The sequence below is a fragment of the Schistocerca piceifrons genome, unplaced genomic scaffold (genome assembly GCF_021461385.2).
Source record: "Schistocerca piceifrons isolate TAMUIC-IGC-003096 unplaced genomic scaffold, iqSchPice1.1 HiC_scaffold_546, whole genome shotgun sequence".
Lineage (NCBI taxonomy): Eukaryota > Metazoa > Arthropoda > Insecta > Orthoptera > Acrididae > Schistocerca > Schistocerca piceifrons.
In genome coordinates this window covers 36,632-55,973 of record NW_025728784.1, presented here as the reverse complement: position 1 = coordinate 55,973, position 19,342 = coordinate 36,632, and the positions used below count along the sequence as shown (strand labels likewise).

Below are 19,342 nucleotides of genomic sequence, written 5' to 3'. Positions count from 1 at the left end.
TCTGTAGTAACCATACAACTTCACCAAACCAAGCCCTGGGCATCCCGTGAAGAGCGGCGCGGAGTCCACGTTGCCGTCATCTGAGTCCGAGGACGAGTAGAGGCCCTGCAGGGATGGCTCGGGTACGCTGGCGGCGGTGGACGAAGACGCGGTGGCTACGATGACACCAGTGGGCTCGCTCGGTGTGAACTGCCTCTCCAGGCTCCTGTGCCAGCCTAAATACTGCTCGGCACATGGATATGGCTGGCTCTATTTGTAGTCACGTGTCGAGCGGAAGGAAAGAGGTCCGCGGCTGTAGCAACCTCTTGAGGCACCGTGGATGCCTCCTGGTGGTCTCTGGGAAGCGCCTGTGTTACCCGGACGACCGGCCAGGCTGACCCCTACTCGGTCCGGGGCCCGCTGTACCGGTCTGCTTCGCGGGAAGCGACAGTTGCAGGCGCTTAGTCTGGACACGGTAGTTTGCGCCTGATACCCAGCACGGTAGCCAGACCGTTGTGGTAGGGCCACCATGTACCCTGTTGGTTTTAGCCCCTGACCACACAGGGATCACTCTGCTGATGCCTGCACTGTTAACTCCCCACATATGCCAAGGAGTAGATGCCCGTCACCCTGAGGCATCGGGACTCCCGGCAATGGCCATCCTGCCAGGTGGCCTATGCTGCACTGGGTGGTGCCCGTGGGGAAGGCCACTGGTTGGAGTGGGCGGCATCTGGGCGGATGAGATGCCATGAAGCCTAGTACAGCCATATGTCTTCCCGCTGTACTTCCAGCATATCTATTAGCAATGCGAATTGCCAGACATAGGGGATATAAAAATGAAAAAGCTGGCATACTATGCTTACTTTCATTCCATAATGTCATATGGGATTATTTTTTGGGGCAATTCATCAAGCCAAGGTAAAGTTTTCCGGGCACAAAAACGTGCAGTAAGAGTTATATGTGGTGTGAACTCAAGAACATCCTGCAGAAGCCTGTTTAGGGAACTAAGGATACTAACTACTGCTTCCCAATATATTTATTCCTCAATGAAATTTGTCATTAAAAATATCTCACTTTTTTAAACCGGCAGCTCAATTCATAGAATCAGTATTAGAATTAAAAATAATCTTCACAAGGATTTAAAGTCACTTACTTTTGTACAAAAAGGTATGCATTATTCAGGAACACACATTTTCAATAACTTGCCAGCAGCCATAAAAAGCTTAACAACCAGTGAATTTCAGTTTAAGAGAAGCCTAAAGGATTTATTGGTGGGCAACTCCTTCTACTCCATTGATGAATTTCTCAGTAGAACCAACTGATTTGTGTGTGCGTGCGTGCGTGCGTGCGCGCATACGCGCATGTGTAAGTACAATCTAACTTCTCCACCATTTCAGTGCAGAAATGTGTTCATTGTAAATAAGTATTATATTAGTTCTATTACAAGTTTCTTACCTTATAAATAAATAAAAACTTTTTTATTTTAAATTCAGTGCATTAGTGTTTGTAAAACGATTTTCATATCGTGTTCATTAAAAAAAATGATGATCATTCCACTTGGGGTCACTGTGGCATGTTTTCTAGGTGGAAGTGTCTGACAGCCAGCAGAGACCTTCTGCCAGGTAATCATTACGGTTCAAGACAACATTGGTGGAGGCTTTGTCAGCATGTAGGCTGCTAGCAGCAAGACAGTCAGTGCCTTCTCTGCATAATAGCAATGGAAATACTATTGACCACAGTGCTGCTAAAGCAGAATTACAGACACAGCCTTTCGAAAATACTTTAACAAAGATGATAAAGTAAATATTCCAGAATTGGAATATAGAACAGCTGCAAACAGGGGTAACTTAGAAGTAGATATCATCAGAGTAGTGAAGCAACTTAAATCACTTAATAAAAGCAAGTCTTCTGGTCCTAGTAGGAGTAATCCACCAAATTACAGGCCCATATTGTTAATGTTGATATGCAGAAGAATTTTGTAACATATATTGTGTTTGAACATTATGAATTACCTAAAACAGAACTGTCTATTGACACATGGTCAGCATAGATTTAGAAAACATCTGTTTTACAAAACACAACTAGCTCTTTACTCACACAAAGTGTTGAGTGCTACTGACAAGGGATTTCAAAGTGATTCCATATTCCTAGATTTCCAAAAGGGTTTTGACACTGTATCACACAAGTGGCTTGTAGTGAAATTACACGCTTCTGGAATATCATCTCAGTTAAGTTACTGGATTCGTGATTTCCTGTCAGAGGTGTTACAGTTCGTAGCAGTTGATGGAAAGTCATCAGGTAAGACAGAAGTGATTCCTGGTGTTCCACAAGATAGTGTTATAAGCCCTCTGTTGTTCCTTTTCTCTATAAATGATGTAGGAGACAATCTGAGCAGCCATGTTAGGTAGTTTGCAGATGATGCTGTCATTTATCGAGTAGTAAACTCATCAGAAGATCAAAACAAATTGCAAAGCGATTTAGAAAAGATATCTGAATGACGCATAAATTGGCAATCCGTCAAATTTCGGTTACACAGTGAATCAGCCCAATCTAAAGACGGTAAATTCAACTAAATAATTAGGAATTACAATTATGAACAATTTAAATGGAGAGAACACACAGAAAATGTTGTGGGGAAGGCAAACCACACTATGTGTTTTATTGGCAGAACACTTAAAAAATGTAACAGATCTACTAAAGAGACTGCCAACACTACATTTGTCTGTCATCTTTTGAAGTACTGCTGCGTGGTCTGGGATCCTTATCAGATAGGATTAATGGAGTACATTGAGAAAGTTCAAAGAAAAGGAGCATGTTTTGTACTGTCATGAAATAGGGGAGAGAGTGTCAAGGACATGGTACAGGGTTTGGTATGGACACCATTAAAACAAAGGCATTTTTAATTGTGACAGAATCTTCTCATGAAATTTCAGTCAGCGACTTTCTCCTCAGAGTGCAAAATATTTTGTTGGCGCCGACCTTCATAAGGAGAGATGATCACCATTATAAAATAACGGAAATCAGAGCTCACATAGAAAGATATAGGTGTTTGTTTTTTCTGCACGCTATTCGAGAGTGGAATAATAGAGAATTATTGTGAAGGTAGTCTAATGAACCCTCTGCCAGGCACGCAGGTGTAATATGCAGAGTATCCATGTAGATGTACAGTGAAACCCTGCTTTTACACTTTTCAAGAGACTCCAAAAAAAAAAAAAAAAAAAAAAAAAGAATTGTGTAAAATTCAGGAAAATGTGAAATGTGGTAAATAACGTTTTAAGCTGTAAAAATTATGTATAGGATACTCCCTTGCATTTTCTCTTTTTATGTATGTGCACATAATAGTCATCAAAATACTCATGTCAGGGACTTGTTTCTTAACTAATAATGGTTTTACCATTCGTCTTTATCAGTGTTTCTGGAACGCCTGCATCTGTCATTCGTTATTTAAATAATGAAACACTGCATCAGTTAAATATTTTTCATGCTTAGCGCAGTGTGTGTTGAGAATCTTTTCGTTATATCAAGTGAAAATATTTACATAAGTATTTTGTGCGGTGTTTGCATATGTATAGTTCTGCGTCTCATGAACTGTAGTCATCTTTTTGAGGTTATCCGCTACTGTGCTTCCTCAGTTGTGTAGAAAACCACACACATGCAAACTATCACTCACATGGTTTCTTTTTGTGTAACGTCACAAAAAATACATACGTAAATATTGCACTTAACAAAGAGAATAAATCCTGGGAACACATTTTGCTCAGCATGAGAATATACGTAATTCATGCTGTGTTTAAACCGAAAACATCTGAGCAACGCGAGCTGATTGAAGGTGTCAGCTACTGCTGCAAGTGGCCAAAAGACGAAACACACTAAATATAGAACGAGATTTTCACTCTGAAGCGGAGTGTGCGCTGATATGAAACTTCCTGGGAGATTAAAACTGTGTGCCGGACCGAGACTCGAACTCAGGACCTTTGCCTTTCACGGGCAAGTGCTCTACCAACTGAGCTACCGAAGCACGACTCATGCCCGGTACTCACAGCTTTACTTCTGCCAGTATCTCGTCTCCTACCTTCCAAACCTCCGAGTTTGAGTCTCAGTCCGGCACACAGTTTTAATCTGCCAGGAAGTTTCACGCTAAATATAGTTCGACAGAAGTGTGATGACGATTACAACAATCACAAAACTGCGTGTGCACTGTAGAGACAGTTTGGAAATCAGTGGGATTAGTCATGATACCTTTTTTCGTATGAACCTAGTTGCTCCTATCAGCCACCATGCAGGTTTTAGCCTGGCAGCGACAGGAGATATGGCATGAATTGTTCAAACTTTTACACTTTTATTGGTTTAAATCCACTAAGTAGAGCAGCGTAGTGTCAAGAAAGTTAACCACATAATGTTCGTAAACACTACTTGACGGCCAACATCATGCCAGTGTCATTTTACGTCAGTTTTTTTTTTTCCACAAATATTTTTTCATAAGGCGTAAATTCTGGGAAAATTATAATTATGTTGACACAAAATCAGGTGTGAATTAACATTGTAGACATATGAAATTTGACGGGAACAATAAAAAATGTTGTAAAGGATGGGAAAACATTAATTCTGGAAACGTAAAAGCGGGCTTTTACTGTAGATGTAGATATAAAAGGTCGGAATCAGTTTTTAGGTGGACTGCAGTTCTTTCTGTGGCTGTAAGGTTAGTTTGCATGTTGAGGGATTTGCGGAATGATCGTGAGGCAATGTGGTTGTTAAGAAATTCTGGAAAGTTAACAGGAAGTGATTTGGGGTAGTAGGGATGGATCACGGTTGGATGGACGAATGAACTGAGTCAGGCAGGGTTCAACATTGGTCTTGGGTTGAGTCTGATTGGTAAGGCTGGTGGCAAAAATGTGTTTTCACTGTAGGGTCATGCAGTAGGAGAAAAAATATTTAACAAGTCGTGCGTGATTGAATTTGGGAGTGGGGCTAAAGGTGAGGCCTTTGGAAAGGACTGGTATTTCTGTGGGGCTAAGGCTTTTGGAGGAAAAGTGGTGGTGGTGGTGGTGGTGGTGGTGGTGGTGTGAGTTTGACAAAGGCCGTGAAGTCTTGCATGACAATGAGTGGTCGGGGAGGCTGCGTTCGTCACTGACTGATGACAGCATGTCCCGTGTGGATGCAATGGTGAAAGCAGATCAATGAGTGAGTGCACATCACGGCCATTTATCAGTAGCTTGGCGTATTGTATGGGAGTGCAGCAGTTCACAAGTAATGAAACAAAGAAAGCAGTCAGACGGTGGTTCTGTACTGAGCTGGACGAATTCCTCCGCAGGGGCATCTCGAATTTAGTTCTGCGATGTGACAGATGGGTTAACTGGTGTGGGGACTATTTGGAAAATAGCATAAGGTACACAGAATAGGATGTATATTTGTCATTACCTATATGTACTTTACTTTGGCCAATAAAAAATAGGGACAAAGACTGTATGATTTGCCCTCGTATGTGCCATCTTTCAGAAACGGAGAAGACTGGAGTGAAACTGAAGAATTTTAGCAATAGATGGGAAATTAAATGTGGATGAAGAGCCCAAGCTATGCTGCTTCTGAGCTCTTTAGCCACAGACTGTTTCGTGCACCAATTTGGTTACAATAGAGGATGTGTGAGGCAAATTGCAGTTTCTGTTCTTCAGGCGTAGATCCTAATGGTGTAAGTAGTGACACAAACAAATTGAAAATTCCAAATTTTTGGGAAGAGGCTACTGACAAGCGGTTAAACATTCAGTATCAACAACAGTTCCCTGTAAATGAAGACTGAATAAGTGTGCTTTTTGTGTGGTTTGGAAACTAAGCTTTCAATCTTTCGGCACAGACTGTAACATTGCATCCATGATGTAATGTAGTTGGACTGATAAAGAGTTATCAGATACAAGCTAATTTGTGCTAATCATTTTGGTGTACTAAGCAAGGGATGGCACATTCGTCACTGTCTGTAATAACAAATTGTTGTTTATTATGTAATTATCTTAGAAAAATCTACAGTTCTCGATTTTGAAATGAAGGTTTTGAGTGTGTCTTACCAACTTGCACCCCTTGTACAACTCAATCTGCCAATAATAATCTTGATGCTAGATTTTTTTTTTTTTTTCTCTTTAAAGCGATTTCATACCTGCAGTCGGATATGTACCGCAGCAATATGCCTTTATTCAAATTGCAAATATTTGTTATAAGAAAAAATTAATTGTTCAGTTTTTAATTAAAAACATTTTATTATGAGTACACTTTGTCTTCTTTAAATCCACTTTGTTGGATGGATTCCGATGTAAGTCTTCCTGTGCAGTTCCCTACAGATCCCTCTACTACTATGTAATTTATTCCCTGGTGGTCTTAGCACATGTCCTGTCACCTTGTCTCTTCTTTTGGCCAGTGTTTTCCATATGTTTCTCTCTTTGTTGGTACTGTGGGGAACCTCTTTATTCCTAAACTTATCAGTCCACCCAATTTTCAACTTTCTTTTCTAGCACCACATCTTAAATGCTTTGATTCTGTTCTTTTCTGATTTTCCTACAGTTCATAACTCACTGCAAAATGGTACTGTGATACAAACATACATGCTCAGAAATTTGTTGGGTTAAGATTGATGCTTGATACTAGCAGACTTCTCTTTGAACACACCTATGGCTGAGCCTAGACTGAGGCAGTCTTTCCGCAGCCACTGACTGAGGCAGTCTTGCTGCGGCCAAGAGTGTGCATATTCTGGCAGTTGTGTGCATGATTGTGTGTTTACTTTTGCTAGAGAAAGAGGAAGAACTTTGAAAGCTAGTGTGAATATTATTTTCTGTTGTGTGTTTTTCTGAGCCACACACCAGTCAGATATAGGTGAGAGGTTGCCTTTCCTTATCTTATGTATTATTCCATCTAGGAAAATCCATTGTTGTTATTACATTTTTCTCAGAATTGTGAACATCTTGCACCATTTTATATTGTTCAGTGCTTTTTCAGACTGAAAAAACTATGAACATGTCTTGATTTTTCTTCAGGCTTGCTTTCAGAATCATTCACAACAGCAGAACTGCCTCACTGGTGCCCTTACATTTTTGAAAGACAAACTGATCATTGTCTGACAGATCCTAAATTTTCTTTCTTTTCTAATGTGTTTTATCCTTTTCAGCAACATACATGTGGGAGTCATTAAAGCTGACTGTGTGATAGTTCCTGCTTTTATATGCCCTTGCTATCTTAGAGATCATATGGATGATATTTTCTCAAAATATATATCTAAAAACAAAGATGATGTGACTTACCAAATGAAAGTGCTGGCAGGTCGACAGACACACAAACAAACACAAACATACACACAAAATTCAAGCTTTCGCAACAAACTGTTGCCTCATCAGGAAAGAGGGAAGGAGAGGGGAAGACGAAAGGAAGTGGGTTTTAAAGGAGAGGGTAAGGAGTCATTCCAATCCCGGGAGCGGAAAGACTTACCTTAGGGGGAAAAAAGGACAGGTATACACTCGCACACACGCACATATCCATCCACACATACAGACACAAGCAGACATATTTAAATATGTCTGCTTGTGTCTGTATGTGTGGATGGATATGTGCGTGTGTGCGAGTGTATACCTGTCCTTTTTTCCCCCTAAGGTAAGTCTTTCCGCTCCCGGGATTGGAATGACTCCTTACCCTCTCCTTTAAAACCCACTTCCTTTCGTCTTCCCCTCTCCTTCCCTCTTTCCTGATGAGGCAACAGTTTGTTGCGAAAGCTTGAATTTTGTGTGTATGTTTGTGTTTGTTTGTGTGTCTGTCGACCTGCCAGCACTTTCATTTGGTAAGTCACATCATCTTTGTTTTTAGATATATATTTCCTACGTGGAATGTTTCCCTCTATTATAACCATATTTTCTCAAAAGTTTGATGATATGTCTCCAAAGTTGTGGATTTTACACGCCAACTTGAATAATTGCTTGGTTGCCACTTCCCTCAATTATTTCACAAATTCAGGAGGAATTTTGTCTATTGCATCTGCCTTATTTGGTTGCAAGTCTTCCAAAACTGTATTAAACTATGGCTCTAACAATGGATCCCTTAAATTGTCCACATCGACTCCCATTTCTTCTGCAGTCATGTTGTCTAACAAGTTCTCTCCCTCGTAGAAGTTTTCAGTGCACTTATTCTGCCTATGTTCTCAGTCCCCTGCACTTCAAAGTGGAATTAGTTTGCATGCTTAATTTTGAAACCCTTGATATAATTTCCCCGAAGGTTATTTTGATTTTTCCATATGCTGAATCAGTCCTTGACGACCTTTCTCTTTTGATTTCTTCCCATTTTTTTGTGCAGCCGTTTCATCTTTTCTTTCCTGCACTTCCTTTTTATTTCATTCCTGGGTGACTTATTTTTATGTGCCTCAATTTTCCTGAACGTTTTTCTGTGAAAACACACTTGATCTCTTAGCAACAAATAATCCTGAGCTAATAGCAAGCATATGAGGATTAGGGAACACAGGTTTGTCATAGTGAAACTAAATACCTTACTCCCAAATCCTCCAAAAAGAATGAAAAATATCTCTATTCAAAAAAGTATATAAAAATTTGCTTGCAGGGGCAATATCCCATCCCAAGAGAGAGATTCTAATGCCGGCTCCATCAATGGGATGTTAAATAATAAACTTCCTTCATATTTGAGCTTCTCCACTGAAATAACAGAATTCACTATTTCACTCTTCTCTTTGTGATCCACTACCTTGGTGTCCGTATCAGTGACTGGATAGGTGACTTTGATCCATTGACTGAGCGGTACATAATTTTTTTTTAATTCTCGACTTAATAGATTTTCTCATCAGTTTGGAAGATAAAATTTTGCTTTCAAATCTAGTAAATATACCTTGTCAAACAATGGAAAATCCAGGATGGAATGTAACAATATTGTGAAAAGGGAAGTTGCTACTCACCATATAGCGGAGATACTGAGTCGCAGATAGGCACTACAAAAAGACTGTCACAAATGTAGCTTTCGGTCAGTAACACCTTCGTCAGAATTAGACAACAAACACCCACATACACACTCAATAGCGATTGTCACTTGTATTAAGATTTTACTTCTCCACTAGACATTAATTTTGTTTAAATCTGTGATAGTTGTGCAATGTAATCTTGGGATTAGTTTTGGAATCGCAACTAGTCAGTCTTTAGTTTAAGACCTATTTATTGTAGTTCATAAGAAATAGAAAAACGGAAAGAAGTGACCTGTTGCATTTGCCTAAACCAAACTGAAAATTTTAGTCACGATCTAGAATTGACTTAAATCTAATTAAATGTACGATTTTCTTAAAGGGATGCAAAAATAGCTGCCCTTGAGAAAACAAGCCAGGAAACTGAAAAATTGATTGCTGAAGCAAGATCTGAAAAGATACGCCACATGGATGAAGTCCATGCAGCTCAGAAAAAAGTAGCTGATCTAGAGTCCAGGTACAATTTTAAATGCTTTATTTTCCTATGGTTGAGGCATTTCATATTCCAATTGCAGTATTTTGACAATTACTATTACATTAAATAATGCTAAATTCACATTATAGCATGTATTTTTTGAATTAATAATTAATCCACTTTCAGATAGTGTACCAATTTACTTATTTATAATTTTACCCTGCATAGGTTAAAGGACCTAGAATCAAAGCTTGCAGAACGTGATGCGATGATCAGGGTGCTACAGAAACACACATATGATAAAGATGTGTCTAGTTTTCCGAGCATGCTGGTATGTTCACCTCATCACACCCCTCATCCCAGTCTACATGGCAATTCTGATCTTGGTGTTTTGGGAACTTCAGTTTCCAGAGAGGAACTCGGTAAGAAGTTTCTTCCCTTAGTAAGACCAGTAGAAATACAATAAAGTAGTTGCATTTTCATAATTACTCTGCCTCTACTGTAGCTGTTCTATCACTTTGTTTTATGGAACCTGCATTTCTGTGAAATTTCTGTTTAGGTTATGAAAGTATGTGTATAAATGATAACCAGTTCAAATACTGAATTACATCAGTGAAACAAATAACTGAGTTATGATGGTAAGAACAAAGACAACTGCACAACATGTAGAGGAAACAAATGCTAGTGTGTGTATGCTCTCTCTCTCTCTCTCTCTCTCTCTCTCTCTCTCTCTCTCTCTCTCACACACACACACACACACACACACACACACACACACACACACACACAAACAAACACAAACACACACACACACAGTATGAACTCTTAGATTACAAAATTTATGGGATATGTGTGTGGAATAAGTCATACTTTTTTAACAGGCATGAAGTCAGATGGCTATCGTAAACAGTGAGTTCATAATTTCATCATTACCAAAACCTAACAGGTGCCTCACATTTTAAAAATAGAGGTAATTTTGTTACTGCCATAATATTATGTTTTTACAAGCAATAAGCTTGATTACTGCCTTCTGAGCAGTTATGTATCTATAGTTAATTTGTCAAATAGTGGAAAATACTGCTTGGAATATCAACAATATTAGCAAAAGGACAGATTACTACTCACTGTAAAGAAGACATGTGACACATGAGTTGCAGACAGGCACAACGAAGAGACTGTTAAACATTTAGCTTTCAGCCAAAGTCTTTTTCAGAAAAGAAAACACACACACTTATTCACACAAGCAAGAACACCACGTGCGCATATGACCACTAGCAGCACCGACCAAAGTGCAGCTTTCACATTGAACGAAAGCAGCAATTTGGGATGTGGCAGGGAGGAGGGAAGAATAGCAGAGTATGGGTGCAGGAGACAAGACCACTGTCTGGTGGAGCATGCTAAGGCTGGATGGTGGCATGGTAGTGCTGTCCAGTGCAATATCAGATGGCTGTAGGGCAGAGAGGTGGGGGGAGGGAGGTGGAAAAGTAGTGGAGCATGGAAGGGGAAAGATTGGTGGGTGCCTTGGCAGAGAATGGAGAAGAGTGAGGGTGAGGGGGCATGAATAGAGAGCAGATGATGGGATGGAGGGGGTGGAAACTGTTGGGTGGAGGGTGTGAGTACAGGAGGTTACGTTAGGTTGAGTGCAGGATAATTCCAGGAGTGGATAATGTATTGTAAGGAAAACTCCCATCTGTCCAGTCCGTGACGTTTTGTAATGTCTCTTTCTGCTATAAGTTATATGAGGGTTCTATTAAGTTCGTGAAGTTAAATTTCGTAAAGCTATCTTCCATAAAACCTCGTAAGAAACAATTACAAATAAGCAGTATTATATTTGCAGGTTGCCAAATTAAACTGTAAATTCTGATTGAAAACGAGTGCCAGGCTCCCTACAAATAATATCAGATGTGTTAGCATAATAAAATGTATGCAAAGAGGCACCTGACCTATAATAAATTGTATTACGTAAAATAGTCACTTTATAATCGAATAAATCTTGTGATTTGATGCTAATTAATTTTGATAGTATTTTTAAATAAGTTCTTCTGCTCCGGCTTCGTTGTATTTCCTGTGGAAATAAAAAGTTTAAATGCGCCGCGTCATGGCGACCAACTTTCTCGGTCAAAGATGATCGCACTAGCTCTGCAGCAGCTGCAAAAAATGCTACACAAACTCTTGTGTTATAACAAATGTGGCGTGGGTTCCTTAAATGATTACTCTGCACTCCAGATTAGCTTATTATATCTTCGTAACTCTTTTACACATCAGTTATGTTTTAGTAATTAAACGAGAGCAAGACAAAAGCTATCACAATACAATCGTACCTTCTGCACTCGAACAACAGCTAAGACACAAGAAAACATCAGAAGAAGACTAAGTTCATTATCTTCCAGTCCTTTTATAATATAACAAAGATTATAGTGTTCAGTTCTTTAGTTTACTCATATGGTCTTATATCGCGGAGAATAATGGAGAATAATGTCTCTTTTCTGTTATCAGAATTGATAAATTGTCCTTAAAGTTATTTCGTCACTTTGTCCGTATCACAGTTAGGCATTAAAGTTCACACAACATTATGCATGTATAGTTCTTTTGTCGTTATTTATATTGTTCATGTCAAATATATGGAAAGGGACACACTAGGGTCCTCCTGCTTTTATTTCTTCGTTTGTTGATTATTGACCTCGGTGTAGATGTACTGCATTACTACACTGGCTGAAAAAATGGGTTGTGGATTTCGACACTGGCTACTGCAATTTATGTAGCCGACAGGTGCTCAGTTGTGTTTCATAGTACTTTAATTTCACGCTTCACAACCCCCCAATAATACACAGTTATATGTGTAAGGCCAGCGCACTAGTGTTTAAACTTTCCTTAAGCCTCATTAATAGTTTGCATACGAAACTCCACATACTGCTACAATAGTTCACTGTTGAACATCTACGAGCAGTAAAAACATAGCCACAAAATCCACAGCTCTTGAAGAATAATCAGGTACGTATGGAGCAGATTCTGTCACTGTTTTTACACACGGACTAATTGTTTAACACTTATTTCACAGTTAAATTGAAGCATTGTTGTTCTAACTAGCACAGGTTAGTTGTCTGAAACTCGGCTGTGGACTGACTGTCTCATGACCAAAAATCGAGCCCTTATATATCATCACAAGAAAAGGTGCTGAAACTACACTTTGTTCAAAGTTAAATTTACAGAAATTACAATTAAAACTTATCGCATTAAATTAACTGAATATGTTGAAAGATTTGTTCCTTTTAACAGTTTCTCCTACTACAAGGGTTAAGCTGAATTATTTGTTTAAATGATGAAATTAACATATATAGTTATGTAAACAACACTTTTGCCAAAACTGTTAATTACCTGGGAATTAATTCAGGGCTGGTTTTGCTAACATGTTTTCGAATAGCGCCAAATAGATACTTTAAGATTACTAGTATTTCGTCTTACAAATGTTTATAATTAGTACAGTATTTATATTTGTTTATATGTCAACAATAGAATTTACTTTATGAAACAATTAACTGATTTTACTAGGAATAGTCCAAATAAATTAGAAAATCAATTACATACATAAAACTAAGCACAAAATTAGATCTTGTGTTATTTACTTTAAAACTGAGGACCAATCTTTCTCTTTTATGAAAATGCAGGTTCTATTTATGTATGTTAATAATAATTAGTTAAAACTAACAAAACAAATTTATGGATGCAGATTGCAAAACAAGAGGGGAATTAAAATTATCTTAGCTTGCTTCGTCACAAGTTCAGGAAAGCTAGGGGTGAAGGGAAGGATCAAAGTTGTGAAGCAGTCATTGAAACCAAGCATGTTATGTTCCACTGCATGTTGGTCACATGGTGATCTACTTTGCTCTAGGCCACAGTTTGGCAGTGGCCATTAATCCTGGTAGACAGCTGCTTGGTAGTGATACCAATATAAAAAGCTATGCAATGGTTGTAGCAGAGCTGGTGTATGACGTGGCTGCTTTCATAGGTTGTTTGGCATGTGATGTGATGTGATGTGATGTGATGCCATGCCCGTGAAAGGATGCAAATAGGAAGTGCTGGGTGGTTGGATTGGGCAGGTCTCGCACCTGGGCAGGCGTGGCTCGTAATTAAAGGCTCTGAGGCGGAGCCGCCCCAAAATATATGTTAAAGTAAATTTCGCAAGAACATATTACATAATTTAAATTATCAGGACGAATTTCGCATATTTCCCATTCCGATTAAAATAACGACAGTCAACATTTTTGGAACGGTTTGTATCGATAGATGTTTTCCGAACAGTTAGTAGTGTTTAGGCTGCGCCTTGGAAAGTCCGTAAGCTGAATGTAGTAGCGGTTTGGGGGCATGGCTTCTACATAGTACTGCTCTTTATGGGCGATCCGAAGGCTCAGAGCTTGCAGCCTAAGGGTGTCGTACCAACCACCACACGTTTTTCACGTTCCACTATATGTAATAAAAGAATGTAGAGTGGCCGAAACTTCGCTATCCAATCTCTGTCTCTGTACATCTCTACTACGCCTCGTGTCATTAATCGACGTTTAGTATTATTGTTTTGATAATGTTTTACATAGTTGTTTTGTTTCTGCCATTGGCTATTTTATCCACATTTAGAGTAAGTTGGCAAATATCCTGCCAGAGTGCACTAGACTTCAGTAACATAACAGTACTGCCATCTAGCGAGAGTTTCATAAGTGATTAGAGGACAAAGTGCGCAAAATTTGTCCCATTACTTTATTTTCCTTGCTTGCTGATGCTGACTGCTTTTGTTGATACCGTGTGATATTAGGAAGTTTCTATTTTGGAGTGTATTTTGCAATATTTTAGTTAGTTTTACTTCCTTGTGAATATCTGCGACATACGGTGAGTGTGAAACCAGCGCAATATGAATTTAGTGTGCAATTTAATAGGTAAAAGCTTGGATCACGGCCACAGGATGAAAGTGAAAGAACTTGGTGCACCCAGACCCGATCTAACGATCAATCAAGAACAGAAACAGTGCAAATCTAAGCAAGGATACAAACGCAGTTTTAATAGAGCAATATACGATGCAGCTGAGTGGTTGTGTGGTTGTGAAGTGAAAAATGCATTTTTCTGTTTCACCTGTCTTCTTACAAATGGTGCTGATAGTGCCTGGACTGAAAGTGGTATCACTGACTTAAAGGTGAAAAAACATAATTCCAGCGAAAAACATTTAAATGGTTTCATTGAGTTTTCAATGCTACGGAAAGTGGACATTATGTGCCAATTAGACAGTGCTTACCGCCATAATATAAAGATATATAATGAAAATCTATAAAAAAATCGGTATATTCTGGGTAAACTGATAGACTGTATTAAATTTTGCGGCAAATTCGAGCTTGCCTTAAGGGGCCACGACGAAACAGAAGAGTCCAAAAACCCAGGAATTTTTCGAGGATTAGTCAGTCTTATGGCAGAACTGGACTCAGTCTTGAAGCAGCACGTTGAGAAATCAGAAAACCGTGTTTTCTTAGGCCTATCGAAGACAATTCAAAACTCCTGGAATCAATTTATGAGGTATGCCTCAGTCTCATCAGAAGGGAACTGTCAAAGGCAAACTTTCTTGCAATAGAAGTTGATGAAACTACTGACTGTGCAAATTTGTCACAATTGGTCCTAATAATTCGCTATAAGCTACTGGAACAAATTAATGAAAGATTTATTTCCTTTGTACGCCCAAAAAGTCACAGTGCAGTCGATGTAACTGCAGCTGTTCGCTGCGAGCTAGAGAAAATGAATGTACATGAAACACCTGAAAAACTGATAGCTCAGTGTTACGACAGTGCTCCTGTTATGAGTGGCCATAAAAGTGGAGTTCAAACTAGAATTAGAGAGATGTACAGGAATGCTCACTTTATTCACTGTTACGCCCATCAGTTAAATTTAATTGTTGAACGTTGTGTGACGGGCAATAAACAAGTGCGGATCTTCTTTAGCAACTTGGAAGGAATTTCCACCTTTTTTTCCCGGTCTTCTAGCCATACAGCCATTCTTGACGAAGTAGTGAAGAAGCGTATTCTTACCTGTCCTCAGTCCATGAGATGGAATTTTAAATCACGCAGCGTAACCACTGTGTACAAATACCAAAAAGGAAATTGATGAGTGCCTAGAAAGAATTATTGATGATGATGCCAGTGATTACAAGACAATAAACAAGGCCACAGGACTGAAGAGTTTCCTGCAAGACGAAGATTTCCTCTTCTGGTTAAATTTTTTAAATACAGTCATGCCTCATTGTAACATTCTCTTTAATCAACTGCAGCAGAGGAATATTGATGCAGTGAAAACTGTTGAATATGTATTGCACTTTGCAGATTCTGTCCAGCAAATTAGGGCCTCACTTAAAACTGACAATAACTGGGAACAGGTAGAACCAGCTGCAAAACGGGGACGTTTCACAGAATCAAGAATAGTGTGTGCACGAAACGTTTGCGACCTCATCACAACTCAGATCAGAGAATGATTCAGTTTCAATGATCATTTATCGATTGCACAGCTTATTGATCCATCGTTGTTTGCAAAACATCAAACTATTTTCCGGAAAAAGAGCTTAAAATAGCTGTTAATTTGTTCAATTTACAGTCTTCAGATCTACGTCATGAGCTGAACGTGTTGTACAGCCGAAAAGATTTTATGAAGGTGTCAGGTGCTTTGACCTTGTTGAACTTTCTTTACGATAACAATCTGGCTAAAGCTTTTCCTGAAAGTGTAAAAATAATAGTAACCTTCCCTATGACGACCGGCGAGGCAGAACACTGCTTCTCTACATTAAAACGAGTGAAAACATTCATGCGCAACACTATGAATGAGGACAGACTTTGTGACCTTGCAATGTGTTCCCTAGCAAAAGAATTATTGAATCGGCCAAATTTCAATGAAATGGTCAGAGACCATTTTGCTGCGCAGAAGGGGAGACGAGCTGACTTTGTCTATAAACAAATGAATTGAGGTAAGCAAAAGTGCATTCATAATTGATAAGAAGTAATTTCTTTATATTAAGTCCTACTTAGTCTATTAAGTGAAGTGAGTAAAAAAGGGGAGTAAAAAAGGGTAGTGTCGTGTTTAACCAGTGATGACATTTTCCGAAACGAATCACTTTTGGTACCGGTACAATGTGTTGCGCTACACATTTGTGTACTTTAGCACAACAAACCGTACTAAAAATGACGTATTTTGGAGAGATCTTTAGTGCACTATTTCACATAAATGCATATTTTCATAATACACAATAAATACGAACTGTTTGCTTCTCAAACTTTTGAATTAATATGGCAGTTGCACGGATTGCTCATGCCACCCAATCAGAGCACAAGACCAGTGACGTCACCAAAACATCACAGTATCGTCATGCGAACTCATAAACTTTGAGCTTTGGAGGTAAACCACAATAAACGCCTTATGTTTAGTACTGAAAACACCAAAAATATTAAGCAGCCGCAAAGTTAACATTCATCGTATTAAAGATCTCTCCGAAACGCGTCTTTTCATATGATTTGCTGCAAAGTGTCAGAAAATGTAATGACGACGTATAAAAACACTAAAAGATTTTAATGATATTTAGTACCTGATTATAGGAGATACAGTACGCAAAATTATGGGTAGAATATATCTAAAAAGAAAGATGATGAAACTTACCAAACAAAAGCGCTGGCAGGTCGATAGACACACAAACAAACACAAACATACACACAAAATTCTAGCTTTCGCAACCAATGGTTGCCTCGTCAGGAAAGAGGGAAGGAGAAGGAAAGACAAAAGGATATGGGTTTTAAGGGAGAGGGTAAGGAGTCAATCCAATCCCGGGAGCGGAAAGACTTACCTTAGAGGGAAAAAAGGACAGGTATACACTCGCACACACACACATATCCATCCACACATACACAGACACAAGCAGACATTTGTAAAGGCAAAGAGTTTGGGCAGAGATGTCAGTCGGGGCGGATGTACAGAGGCAAAGATGAAGTTGAAAGACAGGTGAGGTATGAGCGGCGGCAAATTGAAATTAGAAATTAGCGGAGATTGAGGCCTGGCGGATAGCGAGAAGAAAGGATATGCTGAAGGGCAAGTTCCCATCTCCGGAGTTCTGACAGGTTGGTGTTAGTGGGAAGTATCCAGATAACCCGGACAGTGTAACACTGTGCCAAGATGTGCTGGCCGTGCACCAAGGCATGTTTAGCCACAGGGTGATCCTCATTACCAACAAACACTGTCTGCCTGTGTCCATTCATGCGAATGGACAGTTTGTTGCTGGTCATTCCCACATAGAACGCTTCACAGTGTAGGCAGGTCAGTTGGTAAATCACGTGGGTGCTTTCACACGTGGCTCTGCCTTTGATCGTGTACACCTTCCGGGTTACAGGACTGGAATAGGTGGTGGTGGGAGGGTGCATGGGACAGGTTTTACACCGGGGGCGGTTACAGGGGTAGGAGCCAGAGGGTAGGGAAGGTGGTTTGGGGATTTCATAGGGATGAACTAAGAGGTTGCGAAGGTTAGGTGGACGGCGGAAAGACACTCTTGGTGGAGTGGGGAGGATTTCATGAAGGATGGATCTCATTTCAGGGCAGGATTTGAGGAAGTCGTATCCCTGCTGGAGAGCCACATTCAGAATCTGATCCAGTCCCGGAAAGTATTCTGTCACAAGTGGGGCACTTTTGGGGTTCTTCTGTGGAAGGTTCCGGGTTTGAGGAGATGAGGATGTGGCTCTGGTTATTTGCTTCTGTACCAGGTCGGGAGGGTAGTTACGGGATGCAAAAGCTGTTTTCAGGTTGTTGGTGTAATGGTTCAAGGATTCCGGACTGGAGCAGATTCGTTTGCCACGAAGACCTAGGCTGTAGGGAAGGGACCGTTTCACCTGTCTTTCAACTTCATCTTTGCCTCTGTACATCCGCCCCGACTGACATCTCTGCCCAAACTCTTTGCCTTTACAAATGTCTGCTTGTGTCTGTGTATGTGTGGATGGATATGTGTGTGTGTGCGAGTGTATACCTGTCCTTTTTTCCCCCTAAGGTAAGTCTTTCCGCTCCCGGGATTGGAATGACTCCTTACCCTCTCCCTTAAAACCCATATCCTTTTGTCTTTCCTTCTCCTTCCCTCTTTCCTGACGAGGCAACCATTGGTTGCGAAAGCTAGAATTTTGTGTGTATGTTTGTGTTTGTTTGTGTGTCTATCGACCTGCCAGCGCTTTTGTTTGGTAAGTTTCATCATCTTTCTTTTTAGATATATTTTTCCCACGTGGAATGTTTCCCTCTATTATATTCATATCATAAATTATGGGTAGAGAGTGATCTGCCACCCCTCTCCCCCTGAATTTTTAGTTGTTTATGTCAGACTAATCTGTAGTGTAACCCGAGGTCTATGTTGGCTCCGATTGATAAATGCCGCATCCTTCCCCAGTATAGAAACCACGAGCCGCACCTGCACCTGGGTCTTCTTCAGGGATATGATCCCTGTGGCTAGAGGGTGGGACTGATTGGGAGTGGCATATGGGTGGGCAACAGAACACGACTTTAGGAGGGGTGGGAAGGATCTTGGGTAGGATGTCCCTCATATCAGAGCATTATACTAGATAACACAGCTCTACAAAATAAATTTTTTTTTTTCGTTGCCAGGGAAGTTTGAACGAAAATGGGATATTGTTATGATACTCATTCCGAGTATATTCGTACTTTTTCCAAATTGGCTCTGGTTTTTGAGATATAGGTTATTTGTGGAAATGAGAGTTTCATTGGGATAATATCGACTGCAGGGTCCATATATGGTGTAATGTATTTGCTACCTGTTTTTTAATTAGTGATATTGTACTATCTTGATTAAACAATTGTGCTCAGGGAGTGCATCTGTGTGATTGAGGATTACATCATGCAAACATCACACTGTCAGCATGTGTTCAGTCCTGTTGTGAGGTGCGTGTGTTGAAGATATT

General features: G+C 39.8%; 1 protein-coding gene across 1 annotated transcript in view; it reads left to right on the top strand.

Moving 5' to 3' along the window:
- LOC124757559 (angiomotin-like protein 1) overlaps positions 1–19,342 on the top strand; it is a gene marked incomplete at its 5' end in the record, with an annotated part of 59,754 nt that overhangs the window by 21,233 nt on the left and 19,179 nt on the right. Inside the window, 2 exon segments of the mRNA XM_047249066.1 lie at positions 9,291–9,425; positions 9,612–9,805. Coding sequence (XP_047105022.1) covers positions 9,291–9,425; positions 9,612–9,805 — 329 coding nt within the window.